General features: G+C 40.5%; 1 protein-coding gene across 2 annotated transcripts in view; it reads left to right on the top strand.

Annotated features, from left to right (window-relative positions):
• Nucleotides 1-13,020, top strand: part of LOC105487906 (CD38 molecule) — a 66,967-nt gene extending 53,947 nt beyond the window's left edge. For both annotated transcript variants that reach the window (XM_011751563.3, XM_011751564.3), the window contains 5 exons: nucleotides 86-171; nucleotides 3,027-3,100; nucleotides 4,940-5,032; nucleotides 5,356-5,442; nucleotides 8,545-13,020. In XM_011751563.3, coding sequence (XP_011749865.2) covers nucleotides 86-171; nucleotides 3,027-3,100; nucleotides 4,940-5,032; nucleotides 5,356-5,442; nucleotides 8,545-8,608 — 404 coding nt within the window. In that variant the 3' untranslated portion in view covers nucleotides 8,609-13,020. The remainder of the gene's footprint in view (nucleotides 1-85; nucleotides 172-3,026; nucleotides 3,101-4,939; nucleotides 5,033-5,355; nucleotides 5,443-8,544) is intronic.
• Nucleotides 13,021-21,615: the final 8,595 nt, after the last annotated feature.

Raw genomic sequence — 21,615 nt, 5'->3', positions numbered from 1 at the left:
CACTATGATTGAACAGCCAGGGAAGAGTAGAGCTTATTTATACTCTCTCTTTTCCACTTTATTTTCTCCAAACTGTGTCTTTTAGAAATAAACTATCAATCTTGCCCAGACTGGAGAAAGGACTGCAGCAACAACCCTGTTTCGGTATTCTGGAAAACGGTTTCCCGCAGGGTAAGTACCAAGCAGTGAAATTCTAGAGCTTTGGAGACCACAGAACTTAAGATGTCATCCAGTCAGTGCTTGGTTTTAACACTTTTGGATTACAGATACTTTTAGAAATGAAAATATAGGATTCATTCCTGAGAAAAAGGTTCAGAAGCACATGCCAGAAAATTTACACATCCAATTTTAGAACATTCTTAGAGGGTCCATGGGCTCCAGTTGCAGAATCTTTGTGCGTACACATGGTGTCTGACTTTGGCACAAGCAACCTGGGGCTTGATTTAATCCTCTGATTCGGGTATTAGTCAATCTTAGATTCCTGGGACAGTAGTAACAATCTACATGTATAGACCCCTTACCATGTGGCAGGTACAGTCCTCAGATATTTACATGAACTAAGAACTTGCATCTTCATCAGAACCCTGTGAAGCAGGTGCCGTGAGTATTGTGCCCATTTAACACATAACAACGTGAAGGTACAAGTAAATAAGGAATCTACTAAATGTACAGAATTAGTAAGAGGCATACGTGGGAGTTTATCCCAAGCTGTCTGACTCCAGATTCAGAATCTAGGCTGGGAAATACTCACCACTCCGCCCTCTACCTATTTTTTTAAAAAACTGATACATAATAATTTTACATATTTATGGGGTATGTAGTGATGTGGTGATACATATAAGGTATAGTGATGAGATCAGGGTAATTAACATAGCTATCACCTATGGTGCCTTCTTGCTGTGTCCTCACATGGCAGAGGCAGAGGGACTAAAGGAACCTAGCTAGTTCCCTGGAGCCCTTTCATAAGGGTGTTAATCTCATTCATGAGGACAGAGCCCTTAGGGCCTAATTATCTCCTAAAGGACTCACCATTTATTAGCATCACATTGGTCTTAGGTTTCAACATAAGAAACACTTACATTCAAATCCTAGCAGCATATCTGTGACAAGCCTTGAAATGCGTTCCTCTGTCATTCCCATTGAGTCATCCTCATAGGTAGTGTGACAAATCCCCACATTAAAGGTGAAGAAACTAAGACTCAGAAGTTAAGTGACTCATCCAAGTTCCCTGGGCTAATAAGTTGCGGACCCAAGAGCCTAACCTAGGTCTTCTTGATTCCAAAGCCATGCTCTTCAATTTTGTTCTTTGAATCTGCTTATTGGTTCTATCTTTTACAGGACAGGTTTGATCTTAACTCTAGGTTGGTACCTAGCTAAACCTGTGTCTTAGGGGGATTTATGTAAACCCTGGTATGATGGAAACAGAAAAACAGCCTGGAAGTTGTAAGGTTTAGACTTGGGCAGATTCCTTTACTCATTCTGATCTTCTGATTCCTCATTTGTCAAATGGAAATCAAAATTTGCCTGTTCCATAGGGTTACTGCAATGTTTAAATGAGATACCACTATCCTATAATGTAACTCAAAATCCACCCACTTCGAAAATAATTTATTGAGTACTTACTATGGACAGTGGACAGTCATGGGTACTTTATAGTTTTTGTTTGTTTGGTTTTTCTGAGAATAGTTTCCATTTCACTACTCTATGGTATGTTTTAGGACAGTGCTGGTGCTAAAATCTTTTAAAGCCAAGTCACATTTTATGTGTATCAAGAACCTCCTTGTGTTCCCCACTCAGTCCCTGGTACTAGGAATACAGAGTTGCATGTGATTGAAGGCATCCTGCCCTTGTGAGCTACCAGCACCTTTATTTTGCCAATCACTCATGGACATATGTGGATGGCCTTCTTTTTTCAGACTTGTCCCTTTCTTTTTCTGATAACAGAGGCAGGGTTTTTTTAATTTTTAATTTTTGTGGGTAGGTTAAACCCATCATTATAATATAATACAGTTGGATAATGTGGAGGGAATGTAGGATGCTGTCAGAGTCAGAGAAGGGGACCTGAGCTAGTCCCAGGGGTTGGGGAGGCCTCCTGGAGGGAGCATATAGAACACTTTATTTTGTTCATTTCATTTTTTCCAAAGTCTAACAAAGATTCCTGCTGAATGTTTCTTGCATGAAGAAATAAGACTCTTTGCTCAAGCATATTTATTCATTCATTTATTCAGCCCTCCTTTCTCTCTGTGCTTTTCTTTTCTTTTTTTTTTTTTTTTTTTTTTTGAGACAGAGTCTCGCTCTGTCACCCAGGCTGGAGTGCAGTGGCCAGATCTCAGCTCACTACAAGCTCTGCCTCCCAGGTTTACGCCATTCTCCTGCCTCAGCCTCCCAAATAGCTGGGACTACAGGCGCCCGCCACCTCGCCCGGCTAGTTTTTTGTATTTTTAGTAGAGACGGGGTTTCACCATGTTAGCCAGGCTGGTCTCGATCTCCTGACCTCGTGATCCGCCTGTCTCAGCCTCCCAAAGTGCTGGGATTACAGGCTTGAGCCACCGTGCCCAGCCCTCTCTGTGCTTTTCTAGGCCTGAGGGTCCCCTGTTCTCTCCTCAGTTTCCCCTTTTGTGGTGTTCCCATTTCCCTTATCCCTGAATCATCTACCTGCTTCCACTAAATGAAGCATAGTGTCCGCAGTGCATGACACTGAGAAAACACTTTCATCTTCGCCCTCTAGACATTCCTCTTATTCATTTGGACTTCTGACCTCTGAACCACTGAACCACCATCTCTATGAACTATCACACTGAACATTGTTCACTTACAGATTGGAGCAACTGCTTCAAGAACTCTGATATGAAGCATAATCTGTCCAGTGGCTTGGAATGAAAATTGTGTAGACCTGACATTCCTGTGCTAAAACCATATAGAATATCCTTCCTTAACCAGCTATTGCTAAGTATTGTTTTGAATGAAACTGCTGGAGGTTTGTGATTAAGTTTGCATGATGAATGGTGAGCTTTTTTTTTTTTAAGTTTGCAGAAACTGCCTGTGGTGTGGTCCATGTGATGCTCAATGGATCCCGCAGTAAAATCTTTGACAAAAACAGGTAACACATTTATTTTGCATCTTGTTTGCAAGTATCATGCTGCAAATATCACAGTGGATATTTTATCTCTAGAAAGAATATGCTTTTCGTGTTTCAGGTCAGTTCTGAAGATTTGGGCTAAAAAAGGTAAAAATTTTTGGAGAGAGTTGTCTTCTAAGTCAATGTGTTTGTCTGATTTCTCCTTTGCCAAAAATCGTCTACCAGGTTCTAATGACCACTGTACTATATCTAGCCCCTGCTCTTAACTTTTCCGGTCCTGGTGTAATTTTCTCAGCTTTCTCTGCCGTTACACTCCACCCTACCTGTTGCTCACCACTGTTCACACAGTTCCCCCATATGACCTACTTCCCCTGCTCCCTTCTGTCTAAATCCTCGCCATCCATGAAGACCTGCCTTGACTCTCCTCTCCTCAAGGAAAATTGTGTACCCCAGTTCAGTAGTAAAACTACTACTGGGAAATCGGGAACTGTGCTGGGCTCTTGGCCTTCACTATCTTTTTGCAGACATTGTCAGCAATGTACTGTAGTGGTTAAAAGCAATTACTGGAGGTCATTACATATTATCTGTGTGACCTTAAGCAGGGCAGTCAACCTCTGCGAGCCCCTGTATATGTACCTGAAGAGTTGATGGTGATGGGAAGATTAACTGAGACAACAGATGAAAATTGCTGAGCTCTGTGCCTGACAACAGAGGAAGTGCTCAATGCGAATCACCTATTATTCTCATTTGAAAATGATCCTCACCACTGAATCTGGCCACACCTGTGCCTTTCTTGTCTGATCTCCTTCTATACTTAAGTTTTTACTACACTGATTGCCTTTTTGGCCTTTGTTCTCTAATTTTTGTTCTCTAATCCCACCTAAGGCTGACTGAAAGGAGGAAGAATATATTAATTTGCCTTCTAAACTCTAGGTGCCCCAAATTAATTTTTCTTCTCTCCTGTTTTAATATTTAATTCTACAAGGAAGCATTTGTCCTTTTGTCTTCTGATCCCAAATTATTTGGGTAAAAGCATTAACATTGCAGAATTTTATAATCTGATGTTATGGTTCAAATACTTGCAACAGGAGTGTCAGTTGTCAGAGACTAACAGGGAAGAGTTTAGGAATGGGATTAGGGCAGGCCACAATAGTCTTTCAAAGCATTGCCTCTCAAACTTCACTGAGCATATGAATCATGTGGGGATTGTTTAACTGCAGATCATTTCAGCAGGTGGTGGTGGCTGAAATTCTACATTTCTTTCTTTCTTTTTTTTTCTTTTGAGACAGAGTCTCGCTCTGTCGCCCAGGCTGGAGTGCAGTGGTGTGACCTCGGCTCACTGCAAGCTCCACCTCCCAGGTTCATGCCATTCTCCTGCCTCAGCCTCCCTCAGCTGGGACTACAGGCACCCACCACCACGCCCAGCTAATTTTTTTGTATTTTTAGTAGAGACAGGGTTTCACCCTGTGTTAGCCAGGGTGGTCTCGATCTCCTGACCTCATGATCTGCCTGCCTTGGCCTCCCAAATTGCTGGGATTACAGGTGTGCGCCACTGCGCCTGGCCGAAATTCTACAGTTCTAATGAGATCCCAGGTGATGTTCATTAGGTCGGTCTAAGGACCACTCTTTGAATAGCAGATATTTAAAGAATCAACATTAATGCACAACTTAAGAATTTTATTTTAAGAATCTTGTTAACCAAGGGTCATGCTGAATAAGAAAAGGTTATTGATTTGCAATTTGATGCGTCAACTCCAAAGGATAGGTCCTAGCCAGTGCCTTTCTGCCTGCTGGTTTTTAAGTGGGGGCATGGATGCTTTTGTTTGGGGTTGACGTTTGCGGTTGTTTCTTCTGTTTTAGCACTTTTGGGAGTGTGGAAGTCCATAATTTGCAACCAGAGAAGGTTCAAGCACTAGAGGCCTGGGTGATACATGGTGGAAGAGAAGATTCCAGGTATATCTTACTACTTTGTACCCAAGGGTTATTTTATGAATCAGTCCACAAAAGAATCCACAGTCACAAGAATGCATTGGGAACAAACTGACTCAGGAAATGAATGTACATGAATCTCAACAGCCTCTTAACTTTATCTCCACAAACGATATTTAACTGCTTGACATTTCAGCTCCCCTGCTGACCCAGGAGCTCTTAGAGGCTGGGCCTTTACTCTGCCTCTTTATCCAAGGGCCTTGTCCAGGGCCTGCCACAGAAACAGAGAGACTCCAAAAATGTTTGTGAGATCTTGTAATTTTAATACTTTCTTCTTTCTTCCCCAGAGACTTATGCCAGGATCCCACCATAAAAGAGCTGGAATCGATTATAAGCAAAAGGAATATTAGATTTTTCTGCAAGAATATCTACAGGTAATGAATTTCTTCTTGAATGAAAAAACGACTGTCTTGTCAACTGTAGAATGTCCTTTATTCCTCAGCCTCCTCTGAGCTTGGAGGGCTGTGTGAATCTTTCTTGGGCCTTGATGATGATCACAGATGGCAACCTCTGGTGATCTCTGTCCCTCCTTCCAAGCCTAGTCCAGAAGATATCCTAGCTAGTGGCCTTCACTTGGCCGCCTTTCCTCATCCGTCTCTACTGGTCCCAAGTAGGACTTGCCTCTAAGGCTGATACCACCTTTGACGGCATATTTTCTGATTCCCAGTGTGAGTGGCCCAGCCCAGGGTTCACTGGCCTACTAAGTTTCAGGGGAGAAAGGGAATGTTTTGCTAAGCCCTTTCTTCCAAGTTGTAAAATGCTTGTGATTTGACATCATTTTGCATGTGACACTTCCTTAGTTGGATCTGAGCACAGATGCCTAACACCTGATAAGGTGTCACATGGCAGTCTACCAAGATCTATCTTTTTTAAATTAAAAAAAATTTTAAAAATTGTTTCTAATAATTTGCATTTATTAGAAAACAGTTTAAAATTACAGATAGATATATATTTCTAAAAGTCACCTATAATTCTAGTTTCAAAACTGAGACCCCTCACTCACTTTTAAGCAGTTGTGACCAATGGTGTAGGTAGGGACTCATTGGTAGAAGCATCTTTGGAGATTTTCCCACATGTAATAGCTTGGAACAAGATTGATGCAGAGAGAGGAAAAGCTGTTCAAAGGAGGTAGAAGCTGAGATGCTAGAATATTGTTCCTGTCTCCATGTCACTATCTTCTCCCACTAACCATATCAAAAAAGCAGAAGGATAGTCTGGGGACTCTACTGATGGCTTTTGTTTCCCACATGACCGGAATTCCCTATCAGTCAGCTTGCTTCTATCTGGAAACTGCCAGAAAAGGCCATGAGCAATCTACAGCAGTTACACAGGAAAACAGAAAGAATGAATGAAGGAGCAAGTGTAAAAGAAATTTTGCAGATATCTGACCAGTCTAAGCTGTTCAAAGATATGTTGCATGGAGAAAATAGAAGAGTAGAAACCTAGACAAAGGCTGGAAAATAAAGATGGTCTTATCCCCAATACTCTTTTATCTTTTTTGTCTTATTAAACATTAACCTTTTTCTCATAAATGCCCAGAAGACTTTTATATTATAATTCATCAACTCCCCTCTTTTGTGTCTGCTGTAGGCTCCAAGTGAGCTCACTCATTCTCCATCTGGAAAGAAAATATGGGCATGGCTTCCATTTGGACTTGTACAGACAGTGGCCCATATGGGAACCAGGTCATTTATAAGCCAACACTTGTTATTCAGAGCATCAGATCATGTGACTTTAAACTTGGGGATCATCTTTGAAATCACTGCTCCTTTTCTCTGACCATGAAGTTGTAATATAGTCAGTATGACTCTTTGAATGACTGGACTGGCAGGACCCCTTGTGGTGTCTAACTGCCGTGTGGCTTTGAAGAACAGTTGTTTGTCTCTAGGGGAGCCCAGGGTGAATGTCATGGATACAGACATAGATTGTAGTTTAAATCTCTCCATCCCAAGCACACCTTCTAATTTTAGCAAACTTCTGTCTAGCTGTTTTGGTGTGATTATTTAATAATTAAACAGAAGTATAATTAAATATATATGTATATATATTATATATGTATATAATATATGTGTGTATATATTATATATGTATATATAATATATGTGTGTATATATTATATATGTATATATATTATATATGTGTGTATATATTTTATATATATATATATATAAAAAGACCTATACAGGTTAGACTTCCTAATGACTCTAATATTGACCCCTTAATAAATTTCATCACTCAGAGACAAACACTATTAACATGTATATTTCCAAGACTCTCTTTTTTTAAATATACACACTCATGGTCCTGATACGATGTATATGGAATTTCTTAACACATGTTTATATGTTTTAACCAGTGGAATGAACAGAAGGTAACAATACTTTTTGTGGATATCATAAAATTAGCAAACGGTCAGCGTGCTTTATCTGGCTAGTGCCCTCTAGTGGTGCTTAAAAAAAACCCTAGAGGGTACATTAATTCTTTTATGTTGCTTCAAAACACAGGGCACGTCCATTTTATGGGGATATTGGATATGAATACTTACATGGTCATGGAGAGAGATCATCTTGACAGCATAATTGCTACTTCTTTTCCAAAATTGAATTCCCAATTAGAAACTAGAATTAATAAACATACTCACGTTCTCCTCATTTAATATAAAGCAAAGGTAGCTTCAAAAATCCTAAATAGTCTTTGAAAGATTTCTTTTCTATAGCAGCATTTCCTTAATAAAGAGGATACTTTGTGTTCCTAGGATGTCTTCATGTGGGGATCCCAGGTTACCGTATTGGTGAGGATGGAGTAAGTCTATACTTAGAGCTGCTGTGTCCAGCTGGTCGTGACAGTTGACTAGGGATGGGCCTGAGGTGATCCATCACAAGGGCAGGTTCTGACACCTCTTCCTTCCAGAAGCCCAGGGGTGCTGGCAGCTGCTTCTGAGGATCTCTCTCTTCCTTGGCTCATATTTAGCAAAATCAAGTTTAAAGAATCTCATTCCTCACTATCCACCATCCCCCGATTCACGTGCCAGCCACTCCCATTGGCTCCTGTTGCTTTAGCTAATTTTTATGCAAATAAGAGTCATTCGCCTGGTAGGTACTTATCTAAGGTTTGTTTCAAAGCAAGTTTGGTCCCCTTGCTGAGGGTCTCCAGCTTTTTCCCAGATAGTCTATAACCTCTGCCTCTGACCCTGGGTTCAATACTCAGCCTCAGGAAGCTTCTGAAGAGAGGAAAGCAAATTAGCCACAGAAGCTGTGGGGGTCCCTGGCCTTGGTTGCTGCTCCTGCTGTTTTTTGACCACAAGCTGACATGGACAGCTCCCCTCCTGACACGTCACTGCAGGAGAGGAGTTTGTATGGATGCTCAGTGGTCTGTGCATCTTGTCGTCGCTAAAAAAGGGGCTTCCTTCATTAGCGAATTGGACCACAGATGTATCCTATGGCCTCTTGATTTCCTTCTTTGCTTTCTTGTCACAGACCTGACAAGTTTCTTCAGTGTGTGAAAAATCCTGAGGATTCTTCTTGCCTATCTGGGATCTGAGCCAGTTGCCATGGTGGTTTTAGCTCCTTGACTCCTTGTGGTTTATGTCAACAATACATGACTTGGCCTACTTGCTGGTGCAGAGCTGAAGATTTTGGAGGGTCCTCCACAATAAGGTCAACGCCAGAGATGGAAGCCTTTTTCCCCAAAGTCTTAAAATAACTTGTATCATCAGCATAGCTTTTATTGTGATCTATCAATCGTCAAGACAAATTATTGTATAAGATTAGAATGAAAATTGTGTATTAAGTTACTTCATTTGATTCTCATGTGATCCTTTTATGTTGTTTATATGTTGGTAACATCCTTTCTACTGAAAAATGACCACACCAAACCTCTCTTACTAGAACAGTCAAGTGAAGAAAAACGAATGCTCAAGTTTTTCAGAAAGCATTACATTTCCAAATGAATGACCTTGTTGCATGATGTATTTTTGTACCCTTCCTACAGATAGTCAAACCATAGACTTCATGGCCATGGGTGATGTTGGTGAAAATTACTCTGTAGGATATAAGCTACCCATATACTTGGTGCTTTACCTCTAACCCTTCCAACAGTGCTGTGAGGTTGGTATTATTGAATTTTTTAGATGAGAAAATAGGAACTCAGAGAGGTTATATATTTAAGTTGGTGCAAAAGTAATTGCAAGTTTTGCCATTGGAAGGAATGGCAAAACCACAATTCCTTTTGCACCAACCTAATAATTTGCTGTAAGTCCTACATTTAGTATCAGGCTAGAGACTGAATCTGAACTCAACTCTGTCCAACTCCAAAATTCATGTGCTTTTTCCTTCTAGGCCTTTCATACCAAACTAATAGTAGTTTCTATTCTCTTCCAACAAATGCATGTTGGATTAAATTGACTAGAATGGAATCTGGAATGTAATTCTTCTGGATGGCTCCAAAACACGTTTTTCTTCCCCTGTCTTCCTCCTCCTCTTCATGCTCAGTGTTTTATATATGTAGTATACAGTTAAAATATGCTTGTTCCTGATACTGGTAGCTTATGTTTTCTCTCTTTTTTCATGGATTAACCTTGCTTGAGGGCTTTAACAATTGTATTACTTTTTCAAAGAACCAAGCTTTAGCTTCATTGATTTTTTTCTATTTAATTGGGTTTTGCTCTCCCTTTATCATTGGAAACATAGAAATGCTTTCTAATTTCTTTGGGTAGATTTACTTATTCAGCTTCTTGAGATGGAAGTTTAGATCATTGATCCTGCAGCTTGTTTTCTTTTTGTATACATAGATTTTAGGACGATACATTTTCCTTTGAGCTCTGCTTTAGCTGCAGCTCTTATGTTTTGATATGCCTCTCTTTATTATCCTTCAGTTAAAAATATCTTTCAGTGCATTGTTATATAGAAATATGTGCTTAGTTTTTAACATCTGGAGAGTTTCTAGTTTTGAAAAAACAAGCCAGGCATGGTGGCTCACACCTGTATCCCCAGCATTTTGGGAGGCCTAGGCAGGAGGATCGCCTGAACCTAGGAGTTTTTACACCAGCCTGAGCAAAACAGTAAGACATTATTTCTTTAAAAAAATTACCTGACTATGGTGTTGTGCACCTGTAGTCCCAGCTATTCCAGAGCCTGAGGTGGGAGGATTGCTTGAGCTTGGGAGGTTGAGGCTGCAGTGAGCTGTGATCACACCACTGCACTCCGGCCTGGGTGACAGATTGAGACCCTGTCTCAAAAAAAACAAAAATAAATAAAATAAACCATATGTGTGGAATAAAGAATTAATAAGTTAATTTGAGACTCCTTCAGGGAATTACCACAATTTATTGAACATAGCCTAAATGTTGGAGTCAGGCATTTCTGGATTCATATTTTGACATCATGCTGTCATCTTGACCAAAATACCTAAACTTTCTGACCTTCAGCTTCCTTGCCACTCAAATAAGGATTACAAAACTTTCCCCTGTTAAAATGTGGTAAGTACTAAAGATGACAGCAAAAATGGAGTCCAGCACAGAGCTTCCTAAATAAGCAAGCACTCAACAGTGCTGCTTCCTTTCTACCTCCCCTGCTTGACAATCCAGTTTCCCACAGGAGCCTTTGTAGCTGTAGCCACCATGATCGGTCCAGGGATTCTTCAATAGCCCCTTCTCCCCTTGCAGACATCCTCGTGGGAGTTTAGTCTCGGCTCAACATGAGGATAGGAGTTTGGGACCAGTTCTGAGTGACATTCAGACTTGCCCAAAGTTGCCATTAGCTCCCCCTGCAGAATGTCTTCAGAAATGGGGCCTGGTCAGTCTACCTGGTGACCTGGCAGTTTTCCTCTTAAGACCCTTTCCACTTTGGTTGCTGCTTTCTGGGCTCATCGTGTCCTTGCTCAACAGGATACCCCTTGAAGTGGCTGCCTGGGTCACATCCCCTTCCAAACAAGAAATGGAAATATTAGAAATCAATTTTTGAAATTTCCCCTAAGAAGACTCATTTGAGTGTTCAAGTTCAGAGCCAGTGGAGACCTTAGGGGGAGGCTGGTCACAAGGTTTTTGCACCGTGCTGTAGAGGGCCCCAGGGAGCTACAGAGGTGGTGAGGGGCTGGGTGCTCTTTTCTCCGTGCAGGACCTTGTATGTATATCTTCATTATCATGATGCCTCATCTCTACCTCCTTTCCCCCTGTAGTTCCAACGTGGGTATCTTTGCCATCTCTGACCCGAAGGACTTTCTGACCTACATGTATAAATACCCCCTCACAATATGTATTACTCTTCTTATAAGTGACTTCTCCACTGGATTACTGGTTGCTCATACACCTATTTTACTTGTAAATCTACTACTCACTGTCTCCCTACTCCATTCTCATTTGCTGTAGAAAATTCTGTTACCATCCTAACTTTCACCCACCATCATGCTTACCCAAAGGCTGTGGGAATGACCTGGGCCCTAATGCCCCTTTTCTAAGTTCCTAAGGCTCACCATTTTCCTATTGTAATGGTTCTTGACCTTATAATGTTTGAGGCATATTTTCAAATATCGTCCTTTGATTTCAGATGGAATACTTGAAAAGACACACACACACACACACATAAGTGCATATGACTGTATATACACACATACACACACGTGCCTGTATACAGCCGTATGATATATATACAAACACACGCACACACATGCCTGTATACATCTTCTGTCACTTAACAATGGGAATATGTTCTGAGAAATGCATCATTAGATGATTTTGTCATTATGTGAACATCATAAGAGTGTACTTATACAAACCTAGATGGTATAGCCTACTACACACCCAGGCTACATGGTGTCACCTATTGCTTCTAGGTTACAAACCTATACAGCATGTGACTGTACTAAATACTGTGGGCAATTTTAACCCAATGGTAAATGTTTGTGTATCTAAACATAGAAAAGGTACAGTAAACATGCAGTATTTTAATCTTATGAGACCATCATCATATATGTGGTCCATCATTTGGTCCATCATTGGCTGAAAAGTGGTTATGCGGCACATGACTGTATATATACTTTCCTGTTACAAAAACAGTGTCTCTCAATCCACAGTAATTGCAGTATTCAGTAGGTCTACTTTAGCCCTGAGTCATCATTTGTGTCAACGTGTTTAGTGCCATGTCCAGGTCTCTCATGTAACTGGAAGAGCTATCAAATATTTTGGCAAAACACATTGTTTCTTTGGCTTTGTCTTGGCAACTTTCTGTGCCTTTTGTAGCTCTTGTCTGGAAGAAGCTCAACCCTTGTCTGCACACTGTGATACAAGGGGGACAGCCTCGACTTACTTCTTGGTGCCTTAGTCTTCCTTAGAACAATTCCTAAATCTGTAACTTAAGTTTCTCAGGAAGATTCCATACTGCACAGAAAAACTGCTTTTGTGGGTTTTTAAAAGGCAAGTCGTTATATGTGCTGGATAATTTTTATGTATGACAGATAAAAATTGTATAAAGTAAAATATTAAAGTACACCTAGAATACTGTATAACTTTGGGTCATTTTATCAACACATTGCTAATCCAGATATTTTCCCACAGTTTTTCTTAGAATAACAAAGCAATTAATTTACTTATACTATGAAGGTCATCATTTTAATATATATTTTAAGCAATCCACCAAGAACTCAGTAGGCAGCTGAGAGGTGCTGCCCAGAGAGGTGGTGATTAGCTTAGCCTTAGCTCACACACAAAAGCACAACAGACTTTGGACTATCCCCTAACAGGGCATTTACTCTTGAACTTGATTCAGAGAGGCACACATTACCATTCTCTAATCAGAATGCAAGTAGCACAAGGCAGTGGAAACTATGGAATTAAGAGGCAGGTGATGCATTGGGCAAGTTTATTAACATCTGTGACTCTTTAGTTTGAAATATATTTGTAACAGACAAAAATGAATTATACAAACAATAAAAGTATAATAAAGAGCCATGTTGAATAATTCTTTTAAAAGGAGTTGTCTGCGGGCTTGAAAGAATTAAGGGACATATTCAGTGGGTGGCACACTGCTGAAGACAACAGGACTTCCTACCTACTGCACCCCACGATTGAGTGAGTTAGGTAGCTGGGGAAAGGATGGGTCACTGTCCTGGTGTGTCTCACTGGTGGAATAAGTGGAAATAGATGCCAACAAGAGTCCAGTGCTGCTGTCTACAAAGACCTGAAAGTCCTTACTCACCTCTTTATTCTTCAACACATTGAAGAAGAATGTTTTTTGCTTTTCAGTAGGAGTCTCACATTCGAGAATCACATGACACATCTTTTATTCTCTATGAAAGAGACTCACCTTGAGATCTCGCAGGATTTAACATAATGACAACAAAATGTGTGATTCTTTTTTTTCAAACTTTTATTTTAAGTTCAGGCATACAGGTGCAGGCTTGTTACATAGGTAAACTTGTGTCATGGGGGTTTGTCATACAGATTATTTCATCACCCAGGTATTAAGCCTAGTACCCATTAGTTATTTTTCCTGATCCTCCCCCTCCTCACACCCTCCATCCTCAAATAAGCCCCAGTGCTTGTTGTTCCTCGCAGTGTGTCCAAGTGTTCTCATCATTTAGTGCCCACGTATAAGTGAGAACATGAGGAATCTGGTTTTCTGTTCCTGTGTTAGTTTGCTAAGGATAACGGCCTTCAGCCCCATCCATGTCCCTGCAAAGGACATGATCTTGTGTGTGATTCTTAATAAGTGACATAAACATGAAACAACACTTAAAAGACTTGATGCAAAAGACCTGGCGGGGTGGCTTGTGCCTGTCATCCCAACATTTTGGGAGATCGAGAAGGGAGGATTGCTTGAGCCCAGGAGTTTGAGACCAGCCGGGGCAACCTGTTGAGATCTCATCTCTGAAAAAAACTAAACAAAAATTAACCAGGCATGGTGGCATATTCCTGTATTCCCAACTACCTGCGAGGCTGAGGTGAGAGGATTGCTTGAGCCCAGGAGGTCAAGGCTGCAGTGAGCTGACATTGTATGACTGCACTCCAGCCTGGACAATAGATATTTAGATGCTGTCTCAAAACAAACGAACAAAACAAAAACAAAACAAAAAAACTTGATGCAAAATGCCAACCTGCAGAAAAGAGAAAACCAATGTTTATTGTAAAAGGCACTTCACACATTGTATCAGCCGGTGATCTCAGCTGTAACAACAGAGCATCACTCTGGCTGTGTATTAGGGTTCTCTAGAGGGACAGAGCTAAAGATAGATGTATATATGAAAGGGAGTTTATTAAGGTGTATTGACTCACATGATCACAAGGTGAAGTCCCACAACAGGCTGTCTGCAAGCTGAGGAGCAAGGAAACCAGTCTGAGTCCCAAAATCTCAAAAGTAGGGAAGCCAACAGTGCAGCCTTCAGTCTGTGGCCAAAGGCCTGAGAGCCCCTGGCAATCCACTGGTGTAAGTCCATGAGTCCAAAAGCTGAAGAATTTGAAGTCCGATGCAGGAAGCATCCGGCATGGGAGAAAGACGGAAACCAGAAGACTCAGCCAGTCTAGTCCTCCCACGTTCTTCTGCCTGCTTTTATCCTAGCTGCACTGATAGCTGATTAGATGGTGCTCAATCTAAGCTGATTAGATTGAGGGTGGGTCTGCCTCTGCCAGTCCACTGACTCAAATGTTAATCTCCTTGGGCAATACCCTCACAGATGCACCAAGGAGCAATACTTTGCATCCTTCAGTCCAATCAAGTTGACACTCAATATTAACCATCACAGAAGGAAAGTGAATTTTCTAAAATATATCAAGAGCTTATAGATTGTCTAGGAGGGTGAGAAAATAGTTTAGAAGCCACTTAGTCAAGAACAACACTCCAAATTACTCCACTGGCTTGTCAGGTAGAAAAGTTGCCACTTGCCCTGCGGACACTTGGCTGTCACTCTATCACGGCCAGAACACAGATGTGGCTATTTCTGGGAATAGAAGTAACCAAAGAGAATGGTGGATGGTGCATGACGCCTGCTTTCCTTCCTCACCAGCCACAGATTCATGGTTGCACAGATATGTTCAATGTGTGGGGCCTGATACAGGTAAAATGCTTAGGACAGAGCTCAGTTTCTCTGTCTGTAAAAGGGGAGTGATAAGACTGTCTATCATTTTGGGTTGTTTTGAGCATTGAGTAAGGTGATATGCGCAAAATTCTTAGGATAATGCTTAATATGCATGAAGAACTGTATCTATGTTAGGTTTTTAATTTTTTAATTTTAATTTTAATTTTTTATTTTTTGAGCCTGTTTTTATTCTGGAGGAAATTCCTTGACAAGCCTACCTAGTTTAGATGCTGAGACTGTGAGACCTTGGGGACAATGGAGAAGAGGGTAGAGAATGGCTCTCTTGCCAACCAACAGGATCAGCTATAGTCTGTCACAAGCTTTGAATCATCCTAGATGGTTAGAACTTTCCCACCTAAGAGAGAAATGGGCCAGATACCTTTCACTAAGAGCTGGCCCATCCCAAGCTGGAGGCTGACAAAATGCAGCAATAGACTCCACTGCTCCCAAATCTAAGAAGTTCACATGTATAAATTTCATCCTTCAAGCTGATCAAGAGTTCAACAGCCTCCTTTAGCATTGCCAGTTCAAGCCCCTGCTCTCCTAACCAGGTACTTACTGCTCTGATGATGCTTAAGGCCTGCAGCCTTCCTTGGTGCAAAGAAGCCAGAAGACAAGATGTGCTGAGAATAGAAATTTTCTCCCTGTGGAATCAGTGAACTGAAAGGACATTGAGAAAGCAGGAGAGCTAAGAAGAAATGGGACAGCTAACTCTGACCTTCTGCACAAGAACAAATCTCCTGTTGTGAATAATATTTAATAATTGGTTCAGTTTTCCCAGTCTTGTCTTCCAGAGAATTTTCCTGCACTGGTAGAATAATCAGATACAAGCTGAAGGGAAAGACACCGTGTGGGAGCTGCTGCTAAGTCCCAGATTCTTCTTAGACACTCAGAATTTGATGACTTTGGCGCTGGGCCACGGAAGTCATGAGCTTCTCCAGGCACAGCTTGTTTGGCCTGGTGATGTGAGAGGAAGGAAGCAAGGTGGATCTCATCAGGTGTCCTTCCTGCTGTCAGCCTTTTAGAACACGGGTGACTCTGTGCTATCAGATGGGATTATTTTTAAAATGTGTGGGGTTTTTTTGTTGTTTTTTTGTTTTGTTTTATTTTGTTTTGTTTTGAGATGGAGTCTCACGCTGTAGCCAGGCTGGAGTGTGGTGACATGGTCTCGGCTCACTGCAACCTCCGCCTCCCAGGCTGGAGTGCGGTGACATGGTCTCGGCTCACTGCAACCTCCGCCTCCCAAGTTCTGGCAATTCTCCTGCCTCAGCCTCCTGAGGAGCTGGGACTACAGGCATGCACCACCACGTCCAGCTAATTTTTGTATTTTTAGTAGAGACAAGGTTTCACCACATTGGCCAGGATGGTCTCTATCTCCTGACCTTATGATCCGCCCACCTTGGCCTTCCAAAGTGCTGGGATTACAGGCGTGTGCCACCACACCTGGCCTCTTGTTTTTCAAGTGTCACTCGTGACCATTAACATGTCAAATACTTTCACAGTAAAAGTAACAAAATAGACATTTCTGTAATAATTTATTACAGAATCATGAAAGAATCATGGAACATGATGGTGGCAGATCAGTGGCTCATCTACTTTACTTGACAAGTGAAGATACTAAGTCCTTCTTCTGGGGTTGTGGAGGGTATGTGTTGAGTTGTGAGCAATAGTTTAGGAGTCAAGGTTTTCTCCTTCCATGTCTTTCTTTCCTATCAAAAAGCCTAAGAATTCACAAACAGGTGTGGTGGAGATTGCTAACTGTTGCATAGTATCTGTTCTTCTTTTTTTAAAAAACTAAACAGTATTTCCCCATCTGCCATTTTTAATCAGGGCGTGACTTCACAGCTAGAGAACAGATCCCAGCTCTGCAGCTGGCTCTGACCAATAGGGTGTGAAAGGACATGATTAATTCAATTGCCCAGTCACTTTGAAAACACTCACTTGCTCTAAATTTTCATTTTATTTTTATCATACTTTAAGTTCTAGGGTACGTGTGCATAACGTGCAGGTTTGTTACGTATGTACACATGTGCCATGTTGGTGTGCTGCACCCATTAACTCGTGATTTACATTAGGTATATCTCCTAATGCTATCCCTCCCCCTCCCCCTACCCCACGACAGGCCCCGGTGTGTGATGTTCCCCATCCTGTGTCCAAGTGTTCTCTTTGTTCAGTTCCCATCTATGAGTGAGAACATGCAGCGTTCGATTTTCTTTCCTTGTGATAGTTTGCTGAGAATGATGGTTTCCAGCTTCATCCATGTCCCTACAAAGGACATGAACTCATCCTTTTTTTTTATGGCTGCATAGTATTCCATGGTGTATATGTGCCACATTTTCTTAATCCAGTCTATCATTGATGGACTAAATTTTCATTTTTATCTCCTTTCCTTTGCGGAAAAACAACGAAATTTCAGCAGCAGCCTTGGACTTAGAAAATGGAAACCATAAGCAGAGGGTACCAAGCTCTAGAGAAAGACACTTCTCTCTTCCTCTCTTCATCTGATCTAGTTTCACCCCGAATCTCATTTCCATGATGGCTAGACCTGGTCTTTTTGTTCCTTGCTTTATCTGCAATCCCAGACACATAGCAGAAACTCAGTCAGTATTTGCTCTTAGAGCTCTTGTCTCCATAATGCCCTCTTTGATCCTCACCTCTTAGCTCAGTTTCTTCGCCCAGACTTGGCTTTGCTGGCCACTTTAGCCTCACTATTAAATAATTGACCTATTGATTTTTTGATCACTTTTCTAGGTGCAAGGTGCTGATGATAGAGTATTAACAGAAATCGACATGGGCTATGCTGCGGAGCAGATGGCCCACTCCCTGTGTATTCAAGGGGGAATCTCTACTTCAGCCTGAACTTGGTTAAAGTCACTTCCCCCATACCCCTTCCCAGTTGCTGCCTACTGTGTTGTCTGGAAAACTCTGGTCTTTTAGGAGGACTGAGGATGAGATGGTTAGGACTGTCAATGACACAAACATGCCCCATGAGCACAAAGTACAATTTAGGGTGATGTGAGAGGAATGATGAAAGCTTCCCCAAACAGGGGAGATTGAGAGTTTTCCTTTAAAATGTTTTTATTTTTAACCAAGTTATCATTTCTTTGATGTAAGCAATACAGATAATAAAAAATAAAGATAAAATCATTGAAATGTATCAGTGCTATCCTTCTACTCATTGATAATCTTACCACCCAGGGGTAACCACTGATAACATCTTATGTATATATTGTACACTTTTCCTATAAATCATATTTTTCATAGAAGAACAATCCTAAAATTCACATGGAACAAAAAAAAAAAAAAAGAAAAAAAAAAGAACTAAATAGTCAAAGCAATCCTGAGCAAAAAGAACAAAGCTGGAGGCATCACACTACCTCACTTCAAAATGTCTTACAAGGCTATAGTAACCAAAACAACATGGTGGTATGGCTCATGCCTGTAAACCCATCACTTTGTGAGGCCGACGTGGGTGGATCACGAGGTCAAGAGATCAAGACCATCCTTGTCAACATGGTGAAACCCCATCTCTACTAGACATACAAAAATTAGCTGGGTGTGGCGGTGCAGGCCTGTAGTCCCAGCTACTTGGGAGGCTGAGGCAGGAGAATCACTTGAACCCTGGAGGCAGAGGTTGCAGTGAGCCGAGATGGCACCACTGCACTCCAGCCTGGTGACAGAGTGAGACTCTCTCTCAAAAACAAAAACAGAAACAAAAAACCGACACGTAGACCAATAGAACAGAATAGATAACCTAGAAATGAATACACATATTTATAGCCAACTGACTTTCACCAAAAGCTCCAAGAACATACATTGGAGAAAGGACACCCTCTTCAATAAATGGTGCTGGGAAAATTGGACATTCATATGCAGAAAAATAAAACTGTACTTCCATCTCTCATCGTATACAAAAAATCCACTCAAGATGCATTAATACTTAAACACAAAACCCTAAGCTATAAAATTACTAGAAGAAAACATAGGGAAAACACTTCAAGACATTGGTCTAGGCAAAGATATTATGGCTAAGACCTCAAAAGCATAGGCAACAAAAGCAAAAATGGACAAATGGGACTATATTAGAATACAAAGCTTCAGCACAGAAAATAATCAACAGAGTAAAGAGACAACCTGTCAAATGGGAGAAAATATTTGCAAACTATTCATCTGATAAGGGACTAATATTCAGAATATAGGAGGCACTCACAACTCGACAGTAAACAAACAATCCAACCCACAATTAATCCCATTTAAAAGTGGGTAAAGGATAGGAAGAGACATGACTCAAAAGAATACATACAAATGGCCAACAGGTATTTGAAAAAATGTTCATCACTAATTATCAAAATGCAAATGAAAACCACAATGAGGTATTATCTTACCTCAGAATGGGTATTATTAAAAAGACAAACATTAACAGATGCTGATGAGGATGTGGAGAAAAGGAAACTCTTATACACTGTTGGTGGAAATGTAAATTAGTACAGTCACTATAGAAAACAGTATGGAGAGTTTTCAAAAAGCTAAAAATGGAACTATCATATGATCCAGCAATCCCACAACTGCATATTTATCCAGAGGAAAATAAATCAGTATATCAAAAGACACTTGCACCTGTATGTTTATTGTAGTGCTGTTCACAATAGCAAAGATATGAATTAACGAGTTATCTATTAATAAATGGATGAAGAAAATGTGGTATATATACACAATGGAGTACTATTTGGTCATGGAAAAGAAAGAAATCATGTCACTTTCAGAGCATGAATGAAACTGGAGGTCATTATGCTAGGTGAGATAAACCAGACACAGAAAGACAAATATTGTATATTCTCCCTCATATGTGGGAGCTTAAAAAGTTGATGTCATGGAGGTAGAGAGTAGAATGATACCAAAGGCTAAGAGTGTGTGTGTGTGTGTGTGTGTGTGTGTGTGTGTGTGTGTGTGTGGTGGAGGGGATGAAGAGAGGTTGCTGAATGGGTACAAACATGCAGTTACATAGAAGGAATAAGTTCTAATGTTTCATAACAGAGTAGGGTAGCTATAAGTAAACAACAACGTATTGTATCTTTCAAAATAACTAGAAGAGATAACTTGAAATGTTCCCAACACATAGAAATGATAAATAATCGAGGCAATGGATACTCTGATTTGATAAATATACATTCAATGCACATAACAAAATATCACATGTATCTCATAAATATGTACAAATATGTATTAACAAATTTAAAAATAATATTTTTATATCAACCACATACACACAAGCTAAGAAACATTTTTAAAAAAGATTTTAGAATTTCTGACATCAGGCTGTATCTTAGAATCAATGTATTTAGAGAGTAACATATGACAGTTTAAGTGGAAGCATCCTTTTTCTTAGTAATGGATAAATTAATAGTCTATCTTATACTTGATGACATCTTAGATCTAATGAAATAGGTATATGTTTAGAGAAATGCGATCATAGGTTTAGAGAAATGCTATCTCACCCTACAGTGACTAGCTTTTTTCAAACTAATATGTTTTGAATATCTTTCTAAGTCAATAGAGCTCTGTGTTGTTATTTTTCATTGGCAAAGAATATTGTTGTACCATAATTTATTCATCCCCTATTTTCGTACATTTATTTTATTTCCATTTTTTATAAAAACCATGGTTGGGATGACTGTGCACGTGTAGGGGCAGGGATTATATGGAGGCTGTACTTTCTACTCAGTTTTTTGTGAACCTCAAATTACTCGAAAAAATAACATTTATTAAAAAGAAAAACAAACAAGCTGTTATAAACACTGCAAGTCCAACAAGTCACAAGTCACATGGCCAACCTCAGATTCAAGAGGTAGAGAAATAAACTTTACCTTGTGATTGGGAAACTATCAATTCACATTGCAAAGGAATGTGTATACATACGAACGGATGTGATACGGTTTGCTGTGTCCCCACCCAAATCTCATCTTGAATTGTAGTTCCCATAATCCCCACATGTGGTAGAGGAACCTGATGGAAGGTAATTGAATCATGGGGGTGGTTACCCTCATGCTGTTCTCATGATAGTGAGTGAGTGCTCACAAGATCTGATGGTTTTATAAGGGACTTTTCCCCCTTTGCTCAGCACTTCTCCTTTTTGCGGTCCTGTGAAGAAGGAAGTGTTTGCTTCTCCTTCTGCCATGATTTTAAGTTTCCTGAAGCCTCCACAGCTATGTGGAACTGTGAGTCAATTAAACCTCTTTCCTTTATAAATCTCCCGGTCTCGGGTAAGTCTTTCTCAGCAGCGTGAAAACAAACTAATACAACACGGAATTTGTGGAAATTGCTTTTACTATCAAAACACTTGGGAAGATTTTAAACATGGAAGAGACGTGATCAGAACTGCATTATAGAAACAGTACTCTGGTGATTCTATAGAGAATTAATGGGAAAGTAGCTTCACTGGACACAGAGAGACTGTGAAGAAGTTCTTCCCACAACCCTCCTAG

The sequence above is a fragment of the Macaca nemestrina genome, chromosome 3 (genome assembly GCF_043159975.1).
Source record: "Macaca nemestrina isolate mMacNem1 chromosome 3, mMacNem.hap1, whole genome shotgun sequence".
In the NCBI taxonomy this organism is placed as follows: Eukaryota; Metazoa; Chordata; class Mammalia; order Primates; family Cercopithecidae; genus Macaca; species Macaca nemestrina.
The sequence above is the reverse complement of the archived record's forward strand: the minus strand, read 5'-3'. Positions and strand labels throughout refer to the sequence as shown.